This window comes from Nomascus leucogenys, chromosome 7b (genome assembly GCF_006542625.1).
Source record: "Nomascus leucogenys isolate Asia chromosome 7b, Asia_NLE_v1, whole genome shotgun sequence".
Lineage (NCBI taxonomy): Eukaryota > Metazoa > Chordata > Mammalia > Primates > Hylobatidae > Nomascus > Nomascus leucogenys.
Window position 1 is genome coordinate 53,641,130 of NC_044387.1, and position 26,415 is coordinate 53,667,544.

The 26,415-nt window shown below is 51.2% G+C and overlaps 2 protein-coding genes across 8 annotated transcripts in view; one reads left to right on the top strand and one right to left on the bottom strand.

Annotated features, from left to right (window-relative positions):
* The first annotated feature begins 1,643 nt into the window (after window positions 1–1,643).
* Window positions 1,644–17,066, top strand: ASPHD2 (aspartate beta-hydroxylase domain containing 2). 2 transcript variants are annotated; one of them, XM_030816015.1, is made up of 4 exons: window positions 1,644–1,865; window positions 5,761–6,870; window positions 14,525–14,638; window positions 15,164–17,066. In XM_030816015.1, exons 2-4 carry the CDS (start codon window positions 5,985–5,987, stop codon window positions 15,271–15,273), a joined length of 1,110 nt encoding a protein of 369 aa, XP_030671875.1. In that variant the 5' UTR covers window positions 1,644–1,865; window positions 5,761–5,984; the 3' UTR covers window positions 15,274–17,066. The 2 variants fall into 2 exon arrangements, with proteins under 2 accessions (XP_030671875.1, XP_003277775.2); XM_003277727.2 differs by lacking the exon at window positions 1,644–1,865 and having other exon boundaries at window positions 4,552–6,870.
* The window catches only part of HPS4 (HPS4 biogenesis of lysosomal organelles complex 3 subunit 2), a 39,531-nt gene continuing 28,656 nt past the window's right edge, over window positions 15,541–26,415 (bottom strand). For 3 of the 6 annotated variants that reach the window (XM_030816013.1, XM_030816014.1, XM_003277726.4), the window contains one exon: window positions 24,183–25,504. In XM_030816013.1, the coding sequence (XP_030671873.1) occupies window positions 25,333–25,504 (172 nt within the window). In that variant the 3' untranslated portion in view covers window positions 24,183–25,332. Of the gene's footprint in view, window positions 15,621–23,016; window positions 23,923–24,159; window positions 25,505–26,415 lie in introns of those variants that run through there. The other 3 variants (XR_004030984.1, XR_004030986.1, XR_004030985.1) reach the window with 3 other exon arrangements.

Genomic DNA, 26,415 nt, shown 5'->3' on the forward strand with positions numbered 1-26,415 from the left:
GAGGAGGTGGGTTCTGGAAGAGGGAGGAGGTGAGTTCTGGAAGAGAGAGGAGGTGGGTTCTGTAACAGGAAGGAGGTGGGTTCTGGAAGAGAGAGGAGGTGGGTTCTGTAACAGGAAGGAGGTGGGTTCTGGCACAGGGTGAAGGTGGGTCCTGGCACAGGGAGTAGGTGGGTTCTGGAACAGGAAGGAGGTACGTTCTGGAACAGAGTGAAGGTGGCTTCTGGAATAGGGAGGAGGTACGTTCTGGAACAGGGTGAAGGTGGGTCCTGGGACAGGGTGGAGGTGGGTTCTGGAACAGGAAGGAGGTACCTTCTGGAACAGGGTGAAGGTGGGTCCTGGGACAGGGTGGAGGTGGGTCCTGGGACAGGGTGGAGGTGGGTCCTGGGACAGGGTGGAGGTGGGTCCTGGGACAGGGTGGAGGTGGGTTCTGGGACAGGGTGGAGGTGGGTTCTGGGACAGGGTGGAGGTGGGTCCTGGGACAGAGTGGAGGTGGGTCCTGGGACAGAAAGAAGGTAGGTTCTGGAAGAGGGAGGAGATGGGTTCTGGAAGAGGGAGGAGGTGGGTTCTGTAACAGTAAAGAGGTGGGTTCTGCAACAGGGTGGAGGTGGGTCCTGGGACAGGGAGGAGGTGGGTTCTGGAACAGGAAGGGGGTAGGTTCTGGAACAGGGTGAAGGTGGCTTCTGGAATAGGGATGAGAAATGGATTCCGGGACAGACATGAGGTGGCTTCTGGGCCATGTTAGAGATACATTCTGGGACACAAGAGAGGTGGGTCTGGGACAGAGACAGATGGATTGTGGGCGGGCCATCCTACTCTATGCTCCCAGAACCCACCCATGCAGTTTCCCTGGAGCCCCTAACACATCCCGTAGCCACAGTTATCTTGTCTCCCCCAGGTCTTAGCTCAAACGTCACCTCCTCCAAGAAGCCTCCTTGGGGCCTCCATTCGCAGCTCATCAGTCCCCTGGTCAGACAACCGTCCTGCCTGTGCTTCCCCTCCTAAACCCTACCCGGGGGTGAGGGTCCCCTCCCGCTAGACGGTGGCTCATTGAGGGCAGGGCGGGCCTGAGCGCTCACCGCGCACGCTCAGCGCAGCAGGCAGGGACGGGGACCCAGGCTGGCCCATCATTACTGTACTGAGAGAATGAGTTTTCCATGAGACTAAGAATCCGGTTTGATTTGCGGTTTCATTCCAAGTGCCTGAGGGCCTCAGAAGTCCGTGTTGAGTCCATCAATAAAGGAAAGAAGGAGTTAGGGCGAGAAGAAGTGAGGTGGGGGGAAGTGAAAGAGAATGAAAAGGAGGAAATGGAGACGAGGGCGACTCAGGAACAGAGAGACAGAGGGAGGGAGAACAGAGAAAGATACAGCGAAAAACGAAAGAGCGAAGGAAGCGACGCGAGCCTTTCTTAATGAATGACTGCACGCCCGTCGCCGCCTGCGCGCACCCTCGGGCTGGGCAGGCGCTGCGTCTCGGGGCGCACTGCCAGGACCCTCCCGAGCGGCGGCGGGAGCGGCCTCGGGTCGCCTCCCGCACTGCGAGGGCAGGTGCCGGGTGCAGGGGGGTCCCCGGCCCCGCCCCGCAGGCCCCGCCCCCCCGGTGCCCCCTCCCCCGGCGGCCCGGCGCGCGCGGCATTGTGGGAGTTGTGGTCTTCGCGGCCCCGCGGAGCGCAGCGCGGCGTCGGCACCGGCAGGGGCACCGGCGCGGCTTGGGCTCGGGCTCGGGCTCCGGCTCGGGCTCCCGCGGCGTGGGCTGGGCAGCAGCCGGGCGGCGGCTCCGCGGCGCCGGGCAGGGGGCGTCCGCGGGTCCGCGCCCTCGGGCGGCGGCGTCTCCTGGGTCCCGGCAGCCGTCCGCGTGCCCGGGCGCAGGTAAGCTTCGTCTCCGGGGGCTGCCGGGGCGGGAGGGCGGCGCGGCCGGGCCGACCCCAGGACAGGGGTTGGAGGCGGGAGCCTGGCAGCTGCAGGCCCGCGGCCCTCCCTTCCCGGCGCCGCAGCCGCCGCCGCCGCCCCCGCCGAGGATGCTCCGGGACCCGGGCGCCCGCATCCCGGCCCGGCCGAGGCCAGCGCTCGTACGTGCTGAGCGCCGCCGCCTCGGAGCCGGGCATCACCCTCCCTAGACCTTCTCCTACTCCTCTTCCCTGCCCCATCGCGGTCCCTTCCTCCATCTCCCTCCTCCCCTGTGACCCCTCTTTCCTCACCTCCTGTCCCTTCCCCCAGCCCTCAGCATCACCCACTTCCCATATTTCACGTGGTGACCCTCCTCCTCTGTCCCACGAATTATCAGGCGCCATAAACCTCGTTCCACAATCTTGAGCTGATCGTCCACTTTTCCTGGCAACATCACCTTTCCATCATCCCATCCCCCTCCTCCCCTGACCTCCTGGTGGTCACCATCTGTGCTAACCCATCTTCAGCCCTCCTCTCTTTCCCACTCTCCAGGGCAGGTGGGTGCTGAGAAGCTGGCCAAGAGAGGGAAGGTCCCCAGATCTGCACCGGGAAGGGCTGGCCCCACGGCATCTCTTTGGCTCCTGAGTGGAGAGGGTGACAGGCATCACACACCTTGCCCAGTGCCGCTCACTGGGGTCTTCCAGGGTGACTTGGCCTCATCCTGAGGGTGAGCAGACACTCTTTGGCATTAGGCAGCCTCTGGGAATGGACATCTGAACTAGGCTGACCAGGTCAGGCCTGAGACCGGCTCTCCCAGGTGTTCATGGTGTGAGAAGTTGTCTTGGATTGGACTTGCTCTCCAACTGGCCATGGATTTGGACTCAATTCCCCAGAGCCAACTGAGCTGGAAGATCTGGGGTTGCATATTATTAAAGTGCAGAGCTGCAATGAGATGTCCCCATCCCTGATGAGGACAGAAATAACACAGATGACAATGAACAGATGTTGGAAAGAAGCTGGAAGCTACTGTGGTCACTGGGCAAGGAGCTGTCAGGGGAGAGTCCTCTCCCCACTGGGGAAATGGGGAGTTGTCACTAGGTAGCTGTGAGGATCAAATGTTTGAAGCAGTGCTTAATAAACTGCCAGTCACTCTGCAAATGTAAGTGTTTCTTTTATTGTCATAGTTCAGTTTTGAGCTTGTAAATCCACCTCTGGGTGCAGGGGCCTATTGGCATATTTTGGCTCAAAGTGACTGACAGGTATGAAAGGTCCTAACTTGAGCTCTCAGTGCTATTTATGATCTCGGGAGGAGGGTCGGAAGCTGGGGTTCAGAATCTTTTACATTCTTTTGCTTACAGCTCAGCCTTAGAGAGGGCTTATGGCTGGCTTAGTACAGAAGGAGGCTTTCCTGAGAAGAGTACAGGGCTGGGTTGTCCAGTGGAGAGGTTTCTCCATCATCCACCCTGTTTTCTGTGTCTGCATTTTGCTTGACTTAAGTGATTAGCAGGGCTGATGGGAACTAACACTTTACAGGTGCTTGTTAAATTATCACCATCTCACTCTTAGAACATTTAAGAAAAAAACCTTTCCTCCTGACAGACTCAGTTGAAAAGTTCCAGTTAGGGGTTTAGCTCAGTGATGGGGGAAATCCTTTTAGTAAAAGTGCTTGGTATCACATAGATGATTGTTTCACACTGAATTTCAGGAACTCTGGGATTCTGTTTGGGAGGTGGCTTGCAAACAAAACATCTTTCATCTGGATTTTCTTTCCTTTTCCTAAAGAGGTAACAGCTGCCAGTTTATGGTCTAACAAGGAGAGAAACAGGGGGATGAAGGGGTTTCTTAACCTCCAGTGAGTCATAGCCTTTTCCTCTTCTCCTGAATCTGAGAAGAAATTGAGAATGTGTGGGAAAGAAAAAAAAAACAAAAAACAACTTAGCTTCTAACCTCCCCACTCTTGTATTTTTCCTAGAAACATAAAAAATTTCCATGAATATTCAGCATGTGTGTTTTCGACTTACTAAACATTATAGTCAAGTGATTATTCAACCGAAACTGGGAAAAAGCAAGTAGGCAGTTAATGAGCACCTAAGGTTTCCCTTTCATTTTTAGCTTAGCAAGTCTGGGGACAAAAAAGCCACTCAATACATGAGTGAACAAGAGTGTCCAGGATTTACCCTTAACTGTTGGAATTCTGAGTCTTGCGATATCTTTCTCCCATGCCCCACCTTTGGAACGCTGGCTACTCATTATGGGATGCCACCCATCCTAGCCATCACCTGCATATATTGGGTGCTCATTATGACGTGGTCGTAAGTGCTGTCCATCCGCCATCATTCATCTTCATCCAGTGAGATGAACACGAACCCCATTTCATGGATAAAGAAACTGAGGCAGCCGGGCGCAGTGGCTCATGCCTGTAATCCCAGCACTTTGGGAGGCTGAGGTGGACGGATCACCCGAGGTTGGGATTTCAAGACCAGCCTGGCCAACATGGAAAAACCCCATCTCTACTAAAAATACAAAATTAGCTGGGCGTGATGGCGCATGCCTGTAATCCCAGCTACTCAGGAGGCTGAGATAGGAGAATCACTTGAACCTGAGAGGTGGAGGTTGTGGTGAGCCGAGATGGCACCATTGCACCCCAGCCTGGGTGATAAGAGTGAAACTCCATCTCAAAAGAAAAGAAACAGGCTTAGGAGAAGTGATCTGCCCAAGATTGGGATGAATCCTCAACTGGGCCCATCTCTAATTTGGCTCCTCTCTGCTACGATGCTGCAAGAATTTTCAGGCCAAATTTAGTCCCTGGGTAAAGGTAGGGTACAACTTTTCTATTTTTTAAGCTGTGAGAGGGTAGAGTACAAAAGAGATATTCGAAATTGTGCTCCCTGAGTATCAGACTTTTAGAAGCAGATACCTGGCTGTTCTCATTGTATTAGAAGAAGCAGGATGAACAAAAGGTTTTGGAGAATGCTAGGAAACACGGCTGGGGTTTGAGAGACTTAGGCAGCATGACATTCAGGCCCTTTTAGGTTATTAGGACAATGAGGGTTCCGGGCCCTGTCCCTAACCTCCAGCTAGGTAAGTGGCAAAGCACTTCTGGCTGTTTTGGAGATGCTGTCGGCTGTGGGAAACTGAGGCAAAGGCCTGGAAGGGCCTTTATTTTCATTCTGCTTCCCTTGTTTTCCTTTCATGACCCTATGGGTGAGGCCATAGGTAGTCTGCAAGTGGGTAGACAGAAAATGCCCTTTGTCTGCCACAGGCATGACCTCTAGAGTGCCTACTTCCTCTTCCAACTTGATATTAGCCCAACCTCTGTTAGAAGGGCAACAGAATGAAATAAGGATGATGAAATGCTTGCAAAGAGAAAGCGAAATGGAGAATATGCAGTTTTTAAGTCCCTTTGCCATTTTTAAGATGCTTTTGAGTCCAGGATTCTTTTGAATTAAAGGTACAGCGATTACAGGAGTATAAGCATTGATTAAATACCTATGATGAAATAGCACAGCAAAATGGATAGACATGGGCCTTGAAGTCAGATGGGGTTTGAGTCTCTGCCCTGGCTGTATAACTCTCGTGAGTTATGTAACTTCTCTGAGCCTCAGTTTTCTCATCTGTAAAATGGGGATAATAGCACCTCCTATGGAGAGCACAAAGCAGATGGGACCACTGTAATTATAAGCAGTACTTGATGCAGATGAAATACTACTGGCCTTTTGGGAAATGGGGGTGGCAGTAGAATGGGGAGGGAATACACAAGATTGCAAAGTGTGACCCCCACCAACTAGGATCCTACAGAACGATCTAACACTTTACATTTCACTTGAGGACTTTTCCAGGTGTAAAATTTATGTTGATTTTTTTTTTTTCATCCCAGGTTTGGTTTTCCTAAACAAATCCTTTCACAGGGACCGACGGCACTTGATAATGTGACAAAAACCAGCCTCTTCCACCCCACTGCAGTGACTTTTGCCTGAAAGTGGAGCAGTGGGCACGGCCAACCTTGTCGTTCATCAATGCCGCCCCTGGCAGGATCTGAGGATTGGTGGCAGCCATGCCTCCCCCTGCCCCAGCCGCTCCTTCCCCCCCACGCTAATCTGCATGGTGTGGGTGCCCTTGGGACCCCCGAGGACTGATTGTCTGACCTTGCTTCACACCCCCAGTAAGGACTCCCCCAAGATGTCGCTCGAGTGGCTGGTGGCCTGGAGCTGGTCGCTGGATGGCCTGAGGGACTGCATCGCCACCGGCATCCAGTCCGTGCGGGACTGCGACACCACCGCTGTCATCACTGTGGCCTGCCTCCTGGTCCTGTTCGTGTGGTACTGTTATCACGTGGGCAGGGAGCAGCCCCGGCCCTACGTCTCCGTCAACTCCCTCATGCAGGCTGCCGATGCCAACGGGCTACAGAATGGCTACGTGTACTGCCAGTCCCCCGAGTGCGTGCGCTGCACCCACAACGAGGGCCTCAACCAGAAGCTGTACCACAACCTGCAGGAGTACGCCAAGCGCTACTCCTGGTCCGGCATGGGCCGCATCCACAAGGGCATCCGCGAGCAGGGCCGGTACCTCAACAGCCGGCCCTCCATCCAGAAGCCCGAGGTCTTCTTCCTGCCCGACCTGCCCACCACGCCCTATTTCTCCCGGGACGCACAGAAACATGACGTGGAAGTGCTGGAACGGAACTTCCAGACCATCCTGTGCGAGTTTGAGACGCTCTACAAAGCTTTCTCAAACTGCAGCCTCCCGCAAGGATGGAAAATGAACAGCACCCCCAGCGGGCAGTGGTTCACCTTTTACTTGGTCAATCAGGGGATTTGTGTTCCCAGGAACTGTAGGAAGTGCCCACGGACGTACCGCTTGCTCGGAAGCCTTCGGACCTGTATTGGGAACAATGTTTTTGGGAACGCGTGCATCTCTGTGCTGAGCCCTGGGACTGTGATAACGGAGCACTATGGACCCACCAACATCCGCATCCGATGCCATTTAGGTATGTTGCAGGGACGGGGGTCTCCCGGCATGCACATTTGCAAGCTCAGCCCCTCTCCATCAAAACATTGCGAAAGCTCAAATGGTCAGAATTGTGCCTTTTCTCATTTTTCACTTTTAGCAAAAACCGATGAATTGCTTGTAAACAATTTTGACAGCAGAGATTGAGTCAAAAAGAAATCTTGTGATCAGTGCAAACCTAATTTCTGACAGCAGCTCTGTGCGAAGAACTTTCTGCAGTGACAGAAATGTTCTCCACCTTCATTGTCGAAAATGGTAGCCACTAGACACATGTGACTAATTGAGTGCTTGAAACGTGGCTCCTGTAACTGAGGAACTAAATTTTAATTTAATTTAAATAGCGGTGACACATACGGCTAGTGGCTACCGTATGGGGACAGTGTCATTCTAGAGCCAAAGACTTGTTAAAATGATTACCGAGCTTCATAATGATGTCCAGGAGGCTGTGAAAGATACTTAAGCATCTTTGCAGTCATCAAGGATGAAATGATCCTTGGTGATAAGCTTGTTTTACTCCGATTCTGAGAAAATTGGTCGTATGCGTACTGTGTGTGTGGCTGTGGTTTTGCAAACAAAGTCTGGAGTTAGACGGCCTTTGTTTGCATCTTGGCCCCACCACGAGCTGTGCTACTGTAGGCAAGTCATTTCACCTCTCTGAGCCTCAATTTCACCATTTGGGAAGTGGAGGTAAAAAGATCTTCCCCTAAAGAGTTATTCTGAGGATCAAATCAGATAATGTGTATTGTATATATGCACACAGAGCCTAAAAATGCACACAGGCTTAAAACAACTTGATCATGGAGATATTAGTTCCCCAGAATGCCTTATTCCTGGTGAGTGGCGATAAAAAGCTCGTCTCTGGGATGGTGGCATCACCGGTTAGCATCTCAGATTAGAGTGTGCAGAGACATCCTCGGTAGCGTCCAGCTTTAGAAAGTTCGCAACGCTGCCTCAGCTTCAGTAGGGAGGAAGGAAGAGCAGCAGAAGGAACCTGGTGCATGAATTGGAGTGGGAGTTTCATAACCATGTTCTGCAGAGGAGCCTCAGGGCTGCCTGGGAAGGAGCCGGAGCTGGGAGCCCCGAGCCCTCTTCACCCTCAGCAGCTCTGCTTCTCCTGCTGTCTGTGTGGGGGTTCTGAGTAAGATGTGGTTTGGATGGAGGATGTCACTGCACTAAAAAAAAAAAAAAAGAAAAGAAAAGAAATATAACTAGATTTGAGCAATTGACATGGTAGGAATTTCAAGAGTAAAGGGCGGACTGAGTGGAGGCTCTGGGGGAGGTGGCCTGAATTCCTGGCCAGCAATCAGCCGTGAGACTTCGAGCAGGTCACTGAGTCTCTCTCTGCCTCTTCATCTGTAAAGTGGGGAGATAGTACTTACTTCACAGGATTGTCGAGAGGATTCAATGAGTGGCATCTTACATGGCCCCTTGGCAGGGTGCCTGGCACGTGACAGCATTTGATGAATGGGAGCTAGTAGCTATCATCAAGGACTGTGTTGGACCATGTGAAAAATGATCCATAAGACATGGACCCTGCCCCCAGGAAACAGTGGGAAAGGAACAGGCTTTGGAAGCAAACAGATCTCAACTCAGGTTCTGGCCTCGCCCCATTTGCTGAGTGACCTTGGGCAGGGCTCTGAACCACCTTAAGCCTCCATTTTCTCCTCTCTAAAACAAAGATGATGATTCCCACTTGCGGGCTGTTTTGAGGAGTGGGAAGTAATATGTGTAAAATGCTTGGCAGGTAGAGGGCAGTGGACAGTAAGCTAATCTAAGTGATGGGATGATAATCCAGGTGATGGTCATTAACAAAACTGCTGTGTGAGGCCCCAAGCCTCACTCGGCTGCAGACAGGGTGCCCTGGGGAGGTAGGTCTGACACTGGAGGATCCCCACACAGAAATCAGGTGCCGCCAGGGTGGAGCGAGGGAGTGGAGTCGTCCCCTGGGGCTTGGGGAAGCCGGGTCTAGGCTTGCTGGGGAGGCCAGTAGTGTGGGCTGAGGTTGGACAGGTCAGGTGGGAGCAAACCTCAGAGGCCCTTGATGCCAGGCTTGAGAATGGAGGCCGTGGGCAATGGGGAGTGATGCTCTTCTTTTGAAAGGTTTGCCTTTATGTGTTGTTTTAAAACTTCAGAATGACATCTGGGGAAGGGCATTTGAGGACCGATGTGGCAGAATTTCAAACAGGTGTGAGTAGGAAGCGATGGTAGCAAGGAAAATCTGGGGTTTGCTTTCTGTAGATTAACGCTTGTTGTTCATCTGTATGATATGCATTCATGAGTGTGTGTGTGTGTGTGTGTGTGTGTGTGTGTGTGTGTGTGTAAAACATGCCCACGCTGGCTCACACTGTGGCCTGTGGCCTGTCATTCCCTTCTCAGCTCAGCTAGGTACTTGCCAGAAAAAGTAGGCCCTCCACGTTCCCGTAGATGGCAGGAAACCTTGGAAGATGTCCCACTGTGGTGTGGCTTGTTCTTCACGGCCAAGGCGAGCTCCCTGGTTGGGTTTTCTCAGCGTTTCCTTCTTTACACTGTCATGCCCACATTAATATCCACCCAGGAGGGAAACAAAGGTGTGTCGGATTTATGTGACCTTGTGTGTTGACAGAGAGGGAGTCCAGAGAATGAAGTCAGAAGCAGGATAAGCTTGGTGTGTACCTGGTGGCCACACCTCTGCTGGTTACCTGGCTGAAGGTGAAGGCACCTGCAGTTCCAGAACTGTGCTCTTGAAATGCCAGTGCTTTCGTTTCTTCTGCCTTCTGCCTGAGCTGTGACTGATGGAATGGTCCCTGTGGACCACTGAAGCCCCAGTCACCGCTCGTCACTAACACGGCCCATTTGTTTGAGACATATTTGCTGAGCCCTGCTGTGAGCTACTTCTAGAGGTGGCATCACCCAGTCCCGACTTCATATGGGACCACAGGACAGCTTCAGGCCCACCCCCCACTCAGCATCGTACACAATGCTGGGATATTCCAACTGCACTGCCACAAACTTCCAGAAAACCACCTCTGAAACTCCTCTGAAACTCACCAGGCAGATGTTACCAGGGAGGCAGATACTTCATGAAAATGCATGAATATGTTCAGCAAATTCTATCTAAAGAAGCACAATTAGGCTCTTCTGTTTCTTTTCTGCGTGTCATCAGATTTCTAGGTGGTCTAGCCAGGTGGTAACAGTAGATCAGCTCATGTTCCCCTTGCCCACCCTGAGTGCCCGGTTGCCAGCTGCCTGAAGTGGGGGCCGCTGGTGGACAGAGCCCTTTCTCTACCCTCCTTCCTGCCTCCTTCAGGGCTCGGTAGGGACAGAGCAGCAAAGCTTGAGCCATAGAGGAGCGTATGGGACTATCTGAAGCCATGTGTGGGACCTGTCACTGTCCCCAAGAGCCACTGGAATGATCTGTTTAGGGAAGAATTAAGCTCTTCTGCCAACTAAGCTGGTTTGTGGGCAACAGGCAGGAATGGGGGCAGGAGCAGAATGAAGGGGAGGCGGAGAACAAGAAGCAGGGGGGTGTCAAGCCAGCAGGCCAGGCCCTTTTTCTATCGCACCATGGCGCCTGGCGATGAATCATTTAGTGGTCCAGAGAAAGGGGAGCTTCTTTCTGAGACCCTGGGGTGGCTGTGCCTGCAGAGAATTGCCCATTCCTAAAGGCCTTTGCCTCCTGAACCAGCCGGTAGGGGCACACGCAAAAGGAAAACGTAGCCTCTGAGTCCCTCCATCTGGGCGTCTTTACAGCCCTGACTCCCCCAGCTGCTGTTAACCATAGCGGGAAATCATGGCTTCTGTCAGGATGAGCAGTCTCAGCTGATTTAATGAAATGTACTATTGAGAGTTGAAATATATTAGGGTCCTCTTAGAGGGACAGAACTAATAGGATATATATATAAAAAGGGGAGTTTATTAAGTATTAACTCACACAATCACAAGGTCCCACAATAGGCTGTCTGCAAGCTGAGGAGCAAGAAGAGCCAGTCAAGTTCCAAAGCTGAAGAACTTGGAGTCCGATGTTTGAGGGCAGGAAGCTTCGAGCACTGGAGAAAGATACAGGCTGGGAGGCTAGGCCAGTCTCACTTTTTTATGTTTTTCTGCCTGCTTTATATTTGCTGGAAGCCGATTAGATTGTGCCTGCCAGATTAAGGGTGGATCTGCCTTCCCCAGCCCACTGACTCAGATGTTAATCTCTTTTGGCGACACCCACACAGACACACCCAGGATTAATACTTTGTATCCCTCAACCTAATCAAGTTGACACTCAGTATTAACTATCACACTTGTTAACTACAAGAAAATCATCAATCAGGCCAGGTACAGTGGCTCAAGCCTGTAATCCCAGCACTTTGGGAGGCCGAGTCAGGTGGATCTCTTGAGGTCAGAAGTTCGAGACCAGCCTGGCCAACATGGTGAAACCCCATCTCTACTGAAAATACAAAAATTAGCCGGGCATGATAGTGCATGCTTGTAATCCCAGCTACTCGGGAGGCTGAGGCAGGAGAATCGCTTGAACCTGAGAGGCAGAGGCTGCAGTGAGCTGAGATCATGCCACTGCACTCTAGCCTGGGTGACAGAGCGAGACTCTGTCTCAAAAAAAAAATAATAAAGAAAAATCGAAAAATCCACAATCACTTTAATTCCTCTGTATTTAATAGTATAACAACTAGCATTTATATCATCATGTCCAGTTTTATAACAGCCTGTTCTTTGGAGTGGGGCTGACTCAGCAACACTAAATGGTAACTTTTTAGCAGGTCATTTAACTTCGCAGTTACCCCATCTGGAAAGTGGGTGAAGTGATGCCTGTTAAGTGTGTATTTAGCACAAAGCTGAGTAGGAAGACACAGTAGGTCTTCAGTTATTGGTAACAAGGATAAAAGTCCCATAGCAGCCCTGGAAGGTTCAGTATGCTAATGTCCCCTCTTTACAGGTGAGGGTATGGCTCAGAGAGGCTGAGTGACTTGCCCAAAGTCACACAGCACATAAGGGTCACAACCAGTCTTCTGTCCCCAAGTCCTCTGTCCTTCTCTCTCCTCCATGTGGCCTCTTTATTTGAATTATTACTCTGAACGTACTTCCTGGAACCATTATTTCTGGTTCAAAGAATACATTAAAATACTCTGGCTGCTGGAAGGAAAGCTATTTCATTTTTATGCTAAAGGATATTAAATCAGAGGGGAATGCCAACTTGCCCAGGGTCATTGTGGTCACAGTGAGTCACTGAAGACAGATGAGACCACCACCCATCCCAGCTCCTCTGCCACGACTCTGCTTCCCCCTGGGTGGGCCTTCCTGAGAGCTGTTGGGCTGACCGACCCCTTCTGAAATCATTAGACAGCCACAGTGGCCCCTTCTTTTCTGGACATCAAGGTAGTGATGGGGGCCACGTGTTTCTGCAGACCCTTGTGTTGGAAAGGGCGACTGAGGGTCACACATGGCAGTGTTCCAACCGGACCCCACTGGCCTTTGAAGCATACGGCTTCTTTTTTATTTTTATTTTTATTTTATTTTTGAGACAGAGTCTCACTCTGTTGCCTAGGCTGGAGTGCAGCGGTGCGATTCGCCCAGGCTGGAGTGCGGTGGCGCAATCTCAGCTCACTGCAACCTTCACCTCCTGGGTTCAAGCAATTCTCATGCCTCAGCCTCCCGAGTAGCTGGCATTACAGGCGTCTACCACCATGCCCAGCTCATTTTGGATTATTAGTAGAGAGAGGGTTTCATCATGTTTGAGACCAGGCTGGTCTCGAACTCTTGGCCTCATGCGATCTGCCCACCCCTCGGCCTCCCAGAGTGCTGGGATTACAGGTGTGAGCCACCATGCCCAGCCAAGCATATGGCTTCTTACAAAGCTGCCAGCCTATTTCCTCTTGAACCTAAGCCATTACCTTAGAAGTGCCCTCCAGTTTCCCAGAATGAGGGCAGACGAAGAGCACGCCATCCTCCAGCCTCAAAACAGATTAAAAGGCTAGAACCCAAGGAGGAGAACACTGTGTGAGCCTTTGATTCTTTAATCACAACTGAGATAGTCCTAGAGGGGAGACTACAGTAAACACAGTTACTGGGTAAGGCAGGGTTCTAAACCCAACCTCCCTGGATTTCTGGGGGTTCCCTGGTTGGGCTTCAGAGTGTAGTACAAATGTCAGTCTGTGACTTTCATCAAAGGAATCCATGACCCAGAATAGATGAAGCCAATGAAGGAATGAATTTTTGCCAAGAGCGCAGTGAGGATCTAGATGGTGGCTTATAAACAACAGAAATATAGAACTCACAGTTCTGAGGCTGGAAGCCCAAGATCAAGGTGCCAGCAGATTTGGCCTCTGGTGAAGGCCTGCTTCTGGTTCATAAATGACACCTTCTCATTGTGACTTCACATGGTGAAAGGAGGTGGCCAGGAGCAGTGGCTCTTGCCTGTAATCCCAACACTTTGGGAGGCCAAGGTGGCAGGATAGCTTGAGGCCAGGAGTTCGAGACCAGCCTGGACAACATAGCAAGAACCCATCTTTACAAAAAAAAAAATTTAAATTAGCTGGGCATGATGGTGCACACCTGTAGTCTCAGCTACTCAAGAGGGTGAGGCTGGAGGATCTCTAGAGCCTAGGAGGTGGAGGCTGCAGTGAACTATGATGGAGCCACTGCATTTCAGCCTGGGCAACAGAACAAGACCTTGTATCTAAAAAAAAAAAAAAAGATGTCAGGCCAGGTGCTGTGGCACACGCCTGTAATCCCAGCACTTTGGGAGGCCGAGGCAAGCAAATCACTTGAGGTCAGGAGTTCGAGACCAGCCTGGCCAACATGGTGGAACCCCATTTCTATTAAAAATACAAAAATTCGGCCAGGCGCAGTGGCTCACGCCTGTAATCCCAGCACTTTGGGAGGCCGAGGCGGGTGGACACGAGGTCAGGAGTTCAAGACCAGCCTGGCCGAGATGGTGAAACCCCGTCTCTACTAAAAATACAAAAATCAGCCTGGCGCAGTGGCAGGTGCCTGTAATCCCAGCTACTCAGGAGGCTGAGGCAGGAGAATCGCTTGAACCTGGGTGGCAGAGGTTCCAGTGGGCCAGGATCGTGCCACTGCACTCCAGCCTGGGCGACAGAGTGAGACTCTGTCTCACAAAACAAAACAAAACAAAACAAAACAATTAGCCGGGTGAGGTGGCGGGTGCCTGTAAGCTACTCCAGTGCCTCCCAGCTACTCTGGAGGCTGAGGCAGGAGTATCATTTGAACCCGGGAGGCGGAGGTTGCGGTGAGCTGAGATCACACCACTGCACTCCAGCCTGGGCAACAGAGAGAGACTCCGTCTCAGAAAAAAAAAAAAAAAAAAGAGAAAAAAAAAGATGCAAAAGGAGGTAAAGAAGCTCCCTTGGGCCTATTTTATAAGGGTGCTACTCCCATTTATTAGGACCCCGCCTTCATGATCTGATCACTTTCCAAAGGCCCCACCTCCTGACACCATCACCTTGGGGTCAGGTTTCAACATAGGAATTTTGCAGAGACACAAGCCTTCAGACCATAGCACGGGCTCCAGAGGGATGAGGCAGGTCAGTTGCTTTAGAAGTCAAAAACTCTCACTAAGGCAAATCACCCCCTACCTCCTGGCCTTCCCTGAATCTTGCCTGCCTTCACTCTCCTTTCTCTGGTTTTCCTACAAGGTCTGAAAACTCCAAATGGCTGTGAGCTGGTGGTGGGGGGAGAGCCCCAGTGCTGGGCAGAAGGGCGCTGCCTTCTCTTTGATGACTCTTTCCTGCATGCTGCGTTCCATGAAGGTGAGTGGCTGCCTTTCCCACTTCCTTTTTTTCAATGAATAGACTTATTTTTTTAGAGAAGTTTTAGGTTTCCAGAAAAATCAGGCAGAAAGGACCAAGGAGGCCCCTTCATATCACCCCATAACACATATTCACACACACAGTATTGACGCGTTATTATTACCTAAAGTTCATGGTTGACATTAAGGTTCACTCTTGGTGTTGTCCGTCCATTCTGTGGGTTTTGCCAAATGGATAATGACACGGATCTACCATGACAGTATCATACAGAGTAGTTTCACTGCCCTAAAAATTCCCACTTGAAGATCCCTCCGTCTCCCCATTTCCTTTTGTCCACCCTGCTTAGAAGCCCATGAAGCCAGGTTTATGTTCTCAATGAGAGAGGAGGTGGTCTGATCGGAGCCGAGGGACAGGATGGGGTCCCTGCCCCGAAGTTGAGCACATAGAGTCTAGCCCTGCCTGGATCCTGGGTCCTGACTCCAGGGTGGTTTGAACCTCTCCTCTCACCCCTCCTTCCCCCAACAGGTTCAGCAGAGGATGGCCCACGGGTGGTTTTCATGGTGGATTTGTGGCATCCAAACGTTGCAGCGGCCGAACGGCAGGCCCTTGATTTCATCTTTGCTCCGGGACGATGAGAGTATTTCCTGTGCTGGAGTCGGCGAGAAGGGCCGAGGCGGGGCCTGGGCAGACTGTGGTCCGGTCCAGTCCCTACCGGTGTTACGTTTCCATGCTCAGAAACCTGCCTCAGCGGAAAGCTCTTATTTGGGATTTTATATCATGTCGGGTCCCTCTTTCCCTTGGTTATTGTAAATGGAAACTTTTCAGCTTGTATTTCCTTAGATTTTTTGTTTTCCTTCCAATCATTTGCTTCAGAGACTCCTTTCTGGCCTAACAGCGCATTCCTTTGATTGGTCCTTGAGTGACCAGAGACTTAGTGCCCTTGTAAGTCTGTCTTCTGTTGCTACTTGGTTTTTTCAGTGCTCTGAAATAGAGTAACTAAATGGTTATTTGTCTGAATATAATAATGTAAAACTTCTTGTGGTCATCTTAAAAAAAAAAAAACTAAACTAAAAACTGCAAACCAGAGAGCTAGAGAACTTGGCCTCTGATGCTGGCACACAGGGGACCCCTCAGCCACCCGATGGCAGGAGGACAGTCTGCAGCCCCCACACCTGACTGGCTTCAGTAGCCAGGTGGAGAGGCTGCCAGACACGGTCAGAGCAGCGCACAGTATCCAGGCCCAGGGATACTGTCACCATCGCTCACCTCACCCTAAACCTTGTCAGGTCCCTGATGGCAAAAGCACTGGGCCAGCAGGACTGGAGGCTACTCTTTAAACACGGCTTTCCTGCAAAGCTGAAGCTGGTGTCCCCCAGCGCCAAGCTGCGGCTCACACAGATCAGCCACGGAACGTGTGATCCGCTTACCTCACTGCCTACAGAAGCCCTACTGCCAAACTGGGCCTGGAAAATTCCCAGTTTTAGCTGTTTTGAGTCCACAGTGATGAACGTTAAGACCACCAGGTTGGCTGATAGGAGCTGTAGGGGGATAAGACCATGCTCACCCAGCGACATTCGGGGAAAGCCTTTCTCTGGCAAAACTGGAATAATAGATCTGACCAAAGTTTCTGTTTTGCTTTGGAGTTCAGTTGCCTATTTTTTTTTTTTTCATTTATTTGTCTGTACATAAATGTTCAAACACTAGACTCGGAGATAGTGGAAGAGTTGGCCCTGTGTCTTTGTCACGGCACAAAGGTGTGCACTGCGTGACGATGACCCAAGCCAGTGTGTGCTAGTGAGACAGAGAAGACCTACATGCCCAGAGGACCCGTGGCCGTTGTGCTGGTTTTCTGGTCTCCTGTGAAGAACATGTGGATCTCTTCCCGAAGGAAAAGGTCCCAGGAGACCAGTTTGAGGCACTCAGTCTAGAAATAGCCTGTGTTAGCTGATGTGTGAAAGCGTAGCCGGCCAGCCACACTAGAGATGCCTTTTCTGAATAATGTATTATGAGCAGTGTCAGATTTATAAAGCCGAGGAGTGGTTTGGAACATACAGTTGGTCGCAGGTGCAGGTCCAGCGTTTAGATCCGAATGGAAAACAGGTACAACTGTCGCAAGAAAACACAATTGAAATGCACCAGGCAGGTACTAGCAAGTGTGCAAAGAGCACATGTCTACATTTGAGTAAAACGTCTACACAGATATTTGTCAGTGGCGAGAATGCAGGAAAAGGCAGACATTTCAAACACACCTGAAGTCTTTTTACTCATTAAGTATCTTGTTAAAGAATCACTGAGGTGCATGATTTCTACACATCCTGACTACTCTGCGTTTACGAAACCAACAGCCCGCACAGGTACCTAGCTACCTGCATTCATGTGACACATCTGGGGAACAGAAGATAAATAAAGGATCTTGCTAAAAACCAGAGTGAAGTGGTGAGGTCATCTGTTGTAAAGAAAGACTTAGGCCAGGCTCGGTGGCTCACGCCTGTAATCCTAGCACTTTGGGAAGCTGAGCGGGGAGGATCGCTTGAGCCGAGGAGTTTGAGACCAGTCTGAGTAATATAGTGAGGCGTTGTCTCTATCAAACAAACAAACAAACTAGCTGAGTGTGGTGGTGCACACCTGTAGTCCCAGCTATTTGAGAGGCTGAGGTGGGAGGATCACTTGAACCTGGGAGGCGGGGTCTGCAGTGAGCCTAGATCGCACCAGTGCACTCCAACCAAGATGACAGAACAAGACCCTGTCCAAAAAAAAAAAAGACTTGCCAGGCAGAAGGAGGCAAGTGACTTTGAGGCTCTTGTGTTTTGAGTCATGTCACAGAGACAGGTGGGTCACTAGAACTGATCGTGGATAGTGAATGAAGCAAAATGTCCCAAAGTAATGGGACTAGTGGGGTGGGGGCAACAAGAGCACATCTAGGGTATGTGAAGGAGCAATAGATGTCTAACTGGGCAAAGAACGAGGACTCTGGCTTCAGAAAAGCTGAAGATTTAGGACTCCGTGCCAGGAGTTTGCACCCTCGGGACCTTGGGCAAGTCCCTTAGCCTCTCATAGCCTCAGTTTCTCCTCTGTGGGTATGTGCAGTACCTGGCATATAAAAGGCACTGAACAGTCTTGTTTCCCTTTCTGCCACAGTGGAGTAGAGAAACAGGTGAAGAGGAAGGCTGCCAAACGGAAGAGATGGGAAAACACATCGGGACAGTAGTGGGTGTGGCCAGAGAAGCCAGTGGCTACTTTCAATCGCCTGTGTCTAATCACAGAGGAAGAAACATGTCCCTCAGTAGCTATGTTTTTCATGTTTTTCCCTTTAGAAGAGAGGGAGATGGGGTCTCCCAGCCAGGAGCCCTAGAAGCAGCCGGGCTGCCACGTGTTTTCACCTGCAAGCGAGGTTCCAGCCAGCCGTCCTGGCTAGGCTGCCACAGCGAGCGGAAAGGAAGAGCGCCACTCACCTGGGATCGTGATGTTTCTCACCCTCCTCAAGTGTGCATTGCCAACTAGGCATTGCTAAACTAATTTACATGTCGTAGCTCTGGAGGCTCAAGGTGAGAAAGGGGAGCCAGCCGGCTGCAAACAGGAATCCTGCCTTCCACCCAAACACAGCCTGGACTGGCCTCAAGCTCCCTCTGTTCCCACGTACTCAAGGCCAGACCAATTACTATTTGTACAAGGTCACACCCCACATCTTCTGATCCTAAACCCTTTCTCCCAGACGCCTGTTCATCAGCCCCTAGAGTCACCCAGATTGTCTAGGTTCTGTCCCTGGTGACAGCGACTAAACTTGTAACATTGAGTGCTCCATAGCATACCGTGGGGGAGAGGAGTGATCCTGGTGTGCTGGTCCTTGACTGTGGCTGCACGATGCAGTCACCTGGGAACTTGTTGGAAACCCCAAAGCCCACACCCCACTCTCAAAGCGTCTTTTTTCATTGTTCTGAGAGTGGGGTCCAGGCACCGGTCTTTGTTTTAAACTCATTTCCAGTCATGATTCTAATGTGTAGCTCAGGTTGAGGGTCGCTGCTGTGAGTAGCAAGAATGATAAGATCTTTGAAACCATTCAGCCTGGAGGTTAAAGTCTGAGCTATGACCCTGTGTAACACCGGGCAGGCCACCTAACCTTGGTCTCTAGAGGACAGTCACTGTTTTTTGTTGTCTGTTTTTGTTTTTTTGAGACAGAGTCTCCTCTGCTGCCCAGGCTGGAGTGCAGTGGCGCAACCTCGGCTCACGGCAACCTCCACCTTCTGGTGATTCTCCTGCCTCAGCCTTGTGACCAGCTGGACTTACAGGTGCCTGCTTCCACGCCTGGCTAATTTTTGTATTTTTAGTAGAGACAAAAGTTTCACTATGTTGGCCAGGCTGATCTCGAACTCCTGACCTCAAGTGATCAGCCCGCCTCTGCCCCGCAAAGTGCTGGTATTACAGGCGTGAGCCACCACGCCTGGCCGGCAGCCACTGCTTTTAACCCTATCCTGCCAACAGTATGAGCCCCTTGCAGGACCATAACATCCCCATGCTCAGTCCTTGGGTCTCCAGGGCTGGGCCCATGATCCAGATCTGACCAGTCAGTCTTCCAAACTCTGGGCTACTGAGAGATTGGGTCAGGGCTGGGCACGTGATCCAAGTTCTTTTTCTGGGACCACTGTGAAAGGCCACTTTTTATTAGGTGGGGGTGCTGGGGGGAGGTGAAGGGAAAGAGGCTGAGAGAGAAACCCACGGAGGCAAGTGGGGCCTGCGCTGGGGAGATCGCGTTGAGTCCTGAACGCAGCTCTGCCGGAAACCAGCTCTACCTCTGGACTTTTCTGTTACATGAGTCAATAAACACGCTTTTTATTCATAAGCCAAGTTTGGGTTGTGGTTTCTATCCTTGCCACCAACAGACCTAATCCACTCTGTGAGTGTCAAGTGAGGTTTTGGTAAGATGCTATTATGTCATGGTCTGGGTGGATGGGAGAGGTGCTCCATACACACTGTCAAGATGTAAATATGAGTAGCAGAGGCTAAGCACAAAATGAGGTTTTTGAGGACCGTCATGCCTGCTGCCAGCAACCTTCCATAACATTTAACTCCCCAGCCGAATCTTGCTAACCAGATGTAAACACAGGGAACAGGACGGAATAAGGCCACATATTTTAGAACTGCTGACAGATGGCAGGGAAAATACTCAAGCAGATTGCAGCATTAGGAGGCAGGAGGCAGCACACACACGGATTGGTCTACTTTCCGCCTCTTTCCCAGGCACACACGTTGCTTCTAACTTCTGGGTACCTGCCCTTCCCCATATCTCCCCACTTCCCACACATTAGCCACCCTCAAGTTCACTGAGGGCACCTGCTTCTTTGAGCATGGAGAGCACTGTGCACCCTACGAGGTTCCTTCCCCTACCTTATCCTTGTCAACTGCACATTTAATACATGAGAAAACAGGCTCAGAGCGGGCAGCTGACATGAACAAGGTCATGCGGCCAGCTGCAGGGTGAGCTGGAATTGGAAGCCGAGTATCCAGGCTCGCAGCACAGTGCATCTTCTGAAGTCTGGACACACATCCAGGCCTCCCTTCCTCAGCATGCAGAAGGACCACACCCCTCCGGCCCCCAGGTCCTTCTCCCTGTCCTGGGAGGCCATCTGCCTTCTCAGAACACTCAACAGGACCCTCAATTTGCTGAAGGCCCATGATAGGCCAAGTCCTTACATCCATTTCCTTCTCCTGTCCATTTTAAAGAAGAGGACACTGAGGCTCAGAGACAGAAAAGCAACTTGCCCTGATTTCCAGCAGTAAGTGGCAGAGCTGCGATTTGAACCCAGCTGTCTGACACCAAAGCCCATGTGCTCCTGCCACAGCCATAGGAGCCAGTCCAGCCTGGGTGGGGAGGAAGGATGCACAAGGTGCCTTTTAGCAGCACACTTGGTAGAGGACTTGTCTCCCTCTCCTCCCTATGGGTTTGGCAACCAGGGTCTCAAGCCCTTTCCTTGGGGTGCTTGACCCAGCCGACAGCGAGGCAGGGCAGGGGAGAAGGGTTGCAACTTTTCGGCTTGTACCTCGGCATGCACAGGCAATCATAAAACACCTCCCAGCTCTTGACAGGATTCCAAAGCACTCTCTGGGTTTTATTCTCAGGGGAAGTACAGCTAATTTCAGGTTTGGACATTTAAATCCTGGATCAACAGAGAAGGTGCCCTATTTTCACCTTGAAGCCCTTAGAATCTTCACTGTAAGCTTCCCAAACTCAACAAATACGCTGAAGAAAGAAAGATCTAGAGTATGTTTTATTTCTAAGCTAGGATGCTGAGCGTGGGTCTGACACCTGCCCTCCCCCGTCTCCTAACAGAGAGCCGGATGGCAGTCAGAATCAAGAAGCAAAGCAGGAGACAAGTGCTTTCCCACACCCACTGCCCTTTTCCCAGGAGCAGCGGTGGGTTCAGGGGTTGGGACAGGCGTGTGTGTGTCAGGAGCACAGGCTGAGAGTATTAGTGTGGGTTTCATGCTCACTCCCTCCGCCAGCTCCTTCAGGGCAGGAATCTATCTCCTTGGCTGCCTTCTCCACTGGGGCTGGCCCTCCCCGCCCCAAACCTAATCTGTGCCCAGGCTCATCTGCCCATTATCTGGCCTCCTCTCTGCTTCAGCCATTCCACTTCCCACCTGGACAACCACAGCCTCCTGGTGGTTTCCACTCTTGCCCAGCTTATCCCCTACTCAGGAGCTAGAGACCTTCCTCATGAGAACCAGCTCAAGTCACTCCCCTGCATTTTTTTTTTTTGAGACAGAGTCTCATTCTGTCGCCCAGGCTGGAGTGCAATGAATCTCAGCTCGGCTCACTGCAACCTCCGCCTCCTGGGTTTAAGCAATTCTCTTGCTTCAGCCTCCCGAGTAGCTGGGATTACAGGCAAGCGCCACCACACCTAGTTAACTTTTGTATTTTTAGTAGAGACGGGGTTTCATCATGTTGGCCAGGCTGGTCTTGACCTCCTGAGCTCAAGTGATCCACCCACCTTGACCTCCCGAGCTCAAGTGATCCACCCACCTTGACCTCCTGAGCTCAAGTGATCCACCCACCTTGACCTCCCAAAGTGCTAGAATTATACAGGCGTGACACTGCGCCCATCCCACTCCCCTACTTGAAGGCTCCCCTGTGCCCCACGCCATGGCAACCTCACGTGGGGCCCCAGCTCTTCTCACGCCCTACCCGTGCTCTGTGGCTCGGCGCTACTGAGAGAGAGGGAACTGGGCATCACAAGGAGAAAGTGAGTTTGCAGGAGAATGGAATGGATGTTTCCTGTGGCTGCTGTAACAAATGAGCACACACCTGGAGGCTTACAACACAAACCCACGCTCTCACGGTTCTGGAGGCCAAAGTCTGAAATCAGTTTCATGGGACCGAATTCAGTATGTTGACAGTCACAGTCCCTCCGCACACTCTAAGGCAGAATCCACTTCTTGCCTTTTCTGGCACCTGGTGGCTGCTGGCATTCCTTGACTGGCAGCCACATCACTCCAGTCTTTGCCATCTTCACGTGGCCTTCTCTGTGTGAGTAACCTCCCCCTGCCCCTCTCCTAAAAGCACATTTGTGAGGGCATTTAGGGACCACGGGATAAGCCAGGATCATCTCTTCGTCTCAAGATCCTTCACTCAACCACAACTGCAAACATCCGATCCAACAAGGCAACATTTACAGGTTCTGGGGATTGGGACCCGATCTTTGGGGGCCACCATTCAGCTCACTGCACACACAGGGAAGTGGCCTCTGGCAGGGAGGCTCACACCAGAGAAGGGTCTGCTGCTACTCACCCACTCCCAGCAGGGCGGGGTGTTAAGAATGCAGTAACCGGGCGGCATGGGAAGTACATCTTAGCCACATTGGAAAAGACCACCATATATGCAAGACAGACACCATGGAGGGCGACTTCAACAGAGCCCCTGGGCTCCACTTGCTACCATCCTCTGTCTGTGGAAGTGACAACGGCCCAGAAGTCTAGATGCTTCCCTCCAGGGGAGAGACAGTTTGATTAGGCTCAAACATCCCCTCTAGGGGTCCTTTCCCAGTAGGAATCTGATTGCCACTTGATATGGTTTGGCTGTGTTCCCACCCAAATCTCATTTTGTAGTTCTCATAGTCCCCATGTGTCGTGGGAGGGACTCGGTGGGAGGTAATTGAATTATGGGGGTGGTTACTTCCATGCTGTTCTTGTGATAGTAAGTTCTCGCGAGATCTGATGGTTGTATAAGGGGCTTTTCCTCCCTTTCACTCTGCACTTCTCTTTGCTGCCACCATGTGAAGAAGGTTGTGTTTGGTTCCCCTTCTGCCATGATCGTTAAGTTTCCCAAGGTCTCTCCAGCCCTGCAGAACTGTGAGTCAGTTAAACCTCTTTCCTTTATAATGTCTTTATTAGAAGCATGAGAACGGACTAACACACCACTATTAATCACTCATGCGACCTTTATCCTTACAGTTCACAGGTGACAGATGGCTGGCACAGACGGAGCCAAAACAGAGGCTTTTCTGCCCTCAAGAGTCACTAGAATCTGTGGTCCTGGATCACTGACAGTGGCACTCGGTGTCAACTAGGAGTCCAGGGTGGGCAGGCTGTCCTGCACACTGCCTTCCCTTGGGAAACGTGGCCATTAAGAGGTTGTGGTGCCCATTCCAGCAAGAACATGCTGCTTGGCTGTCCGTCGCTGGGCCTGTACTCTGGGGGTGCTAATTTTGAGGGGATGGGCCTGGGGCTGTGGGATAAACCGTGTCCTGAGTGACCCCTTGAAACCTCTGAAATATTAAAAAAAGGGAAAACAGCGAGCTAAGTGTTTCTTCTCTGCAGCCTCTGGGCCACAGTTACCAAGCTTTAGAGATGACGGTTGCAGCTGCCAGTGCCCTGGGGCTCTGAGCAGAACCTCCACTGCAGAAACTAAGCAGGATCAAAGGAGGAAAGAAAGGGGCGCACCTGCAAAGTAAAGTTTCAGGACTTTACTTTTTCTGAGTCAATCCAGGTGGATGAGACTTTTCCATATACACGGATAGGCTTTGTACGGTTCCATTTTGGGTCAGTGGAAGAATTTTCACAACACAAATGACATTATAAAGTTGTCTTCTCTGGCCTGGTACTGGGGACCACTGGTCAAAGACAACGTGAGACATTGCGGGGGCTTCCTGGAGCTGCAGCAATCACAGCAGAGAACTTGTAATGAATTTTTTCTGGGAGAACATAGGAGAGGAGTAAGACAACATCTATCCTAGCTTCGGATAGGATCCTCTTCCATCTAGGCAGATGGGATCCCAGAGACAGGAGAGATCCTGGAGAGAGGTGACAGAAGAGGGAGACACAAGCTTGGTGTATTGGATCAGCTGCAGCTGGTGCTCCCTGGAGCAGCAGGCTGCAGCCTGGCACCCCCGCAAACAGACGGTCCTTACCCAGCCACACTGAACCCAGGGAAGGAAAAGAGGGATGTGCCCACGTTACACACACACACACACACACACACACACACACACACACACACACACACAGACACACACTGTCTTAACCCTTACCTTTGTCACAAAAATTGCTGCCATTTAATTACTCAGAACTCTAGCATTTTTTGGCTATTTTATTTTTAGTCCTTGGAAGCTTGTTTCAAGAAAAAGACACCATATCATAAACATCAGATATCAGTTCACTGACATGAAATTATTAACAATACAACTCTCAAATGGAATCTCAAGTACTTCCAGTAAACATTCAGTTAAGATTTTGACAAATATTTTCATCCTGCAATCTGTCTCATACTGTCAAAAAAAAGTCTGACTATAATGTAATAGAACTGACGTTTTAAGTACCACACAAGTCCAGGAACACACAACTGAATGTCATTCCCTGTCACGCAGCCACCACTGAAAAGCACAGTTGCTTTTACCCCCAGACATCTTGTAAACTCCTATTTAGGGACACTCGCTCGAGAGGAACCAGCTGCACAGCCCACTTGTAGTCAAAGGCAGGGAGGTTGGTCCTGTTGTCACTGAATTCTCAGGGCTCAGCCCCCAGGGCTTTTATAAAGGGATCTCAAAAGCCCAAACTCCCTTCCATATTATTAAGGCTTGCCCCCATTGTGGGTCCAAAGAAGACGCCCCTGGATTTGAGTAGGGTTCCAACAGAATTCAACCAGGCGGTCTCCGTGTGCTGCCGCTTCCCTGCAGGAATGATCCAGACCTCCCAGCAGGACTGCACTGGAGAAACCTACCTGTGGCGTGGGCGTGGAGTCGGCCTGCTCACAGATCCGGCACCTCGCTGTGCAGTCACACTGCCTACCACCACCTGGTATGGGGGTTGAACACACACTCTGGGCTAGCGGCGATCAGGTTCTAGAAAAAATGCCAACTTGGAATCTTGTGGCACCAGTTCAAGCTGGGATGGAACAGCAGCAGGAGATAGGAAATACCTCAGGCTCAGTATGGCAGAGAGGGAGCCAAGCCTGTCCCGGCCCCAATACCACCGATGAAATACAGTTCTTTATCAAGTGCTCTGGGTCTGCTGACCTGAAGAACTAACCCCTGCCCCCCAAACACATCCCAATCTGCAAAAGGAATAATAAAAACTCAAATATCATTATGTTCCTAAAAAAGGGAATGTTTTCAAGAAAAATAAAATAGAGGGGCCTTTTCAATTATAAAAGGCAGAGCTTCCTTTGCTGGTTTTCTCCTTCCCAGTCACCTCCTGGGTGCAGTTCAGAGCAAGTTCACCCCGTGCTTCAGCAGCTTCTGCTTGGCTTTGCCGGAGAGGCTGAAGGCGCCATCCTGAGGGTTTGGGAAGCCGGAGCTCCGTGCTGCAGGTGCCAGCTGCTGGAAATACGTCTCCTGGATGGGGTTGCAACAGGCGTACACGGCCGTGGAGGCATTTCTGTTGGAGGAAGAAAGAAGACAACAGTCCGATGCTGCTGGTGCTAATCTCAGACTACACAGAGACCTCAGTAAGGTTCTTGTCACTGAGGACCCAGGATACCCAATGTGGCATGTGCAGCAGTCATGGCACGGGATTCTATTTATTCAGCTGAGTTTCAGACTTCAGTGCCAATACCATCTTTCCTTCCTTTCAGCTCACTAGATGCTGGAAGAGTCCGTGGCGGGACCATCCACAGTGGCAGCAGCCACAGAGCCTAGAGTTATAAGTACTGCATAAAGGAACTGTGGAGGGCCGGCTTTTTTGATATACTGGCAGCTATGCAATGTGCTCTGCATACAGTCTCTGCTTTGCCCCTCACATAAGCTCTGCAGTGGTGGTATGGTCCCGTTTCACAGACAAGGACCCTGAGGCTCAGAGTGAGTAGCTGGGGCTGCCCTGCCTCTATGATGAGGCAATGGCAGTGTCCAAGAAAGGAGTCTAGTCTGCTCTCCACACTGGGGGTGGCTGGATAGACTGAGGGGGAGTGAAGGACAGGAGTGGGACATGACATGAAGTGACAGGAAGCCTGTGGACACAGAGAGGGAGGAATGAGGGCACTACACAGAGGCGGAGCCATCTGGGAGGAGCCAACTCCAGGCCAAGGTAAACTCCCCTGGTTTCTGGATCCTGCCTCTCCAACTATTATGGGCCTCAGTTTCCCCCAAATCTAGTGAGAAAGGGTGGAGTCAGGGACTGCTAAGGCTCCCCTCACTCAATTCTCTCCTTCCCTGTAAATCCCACCCTATTCCAAGCTTCAGTGTCTCCTGCACCCACTGGCCCAGCAAGACAATCTCTTCTCACAGCCCTGGGGGAGGGCTCTGAGGCCAGGTGGTTATGAGCATGGACCTGGAGTCACACATACTCAGGTG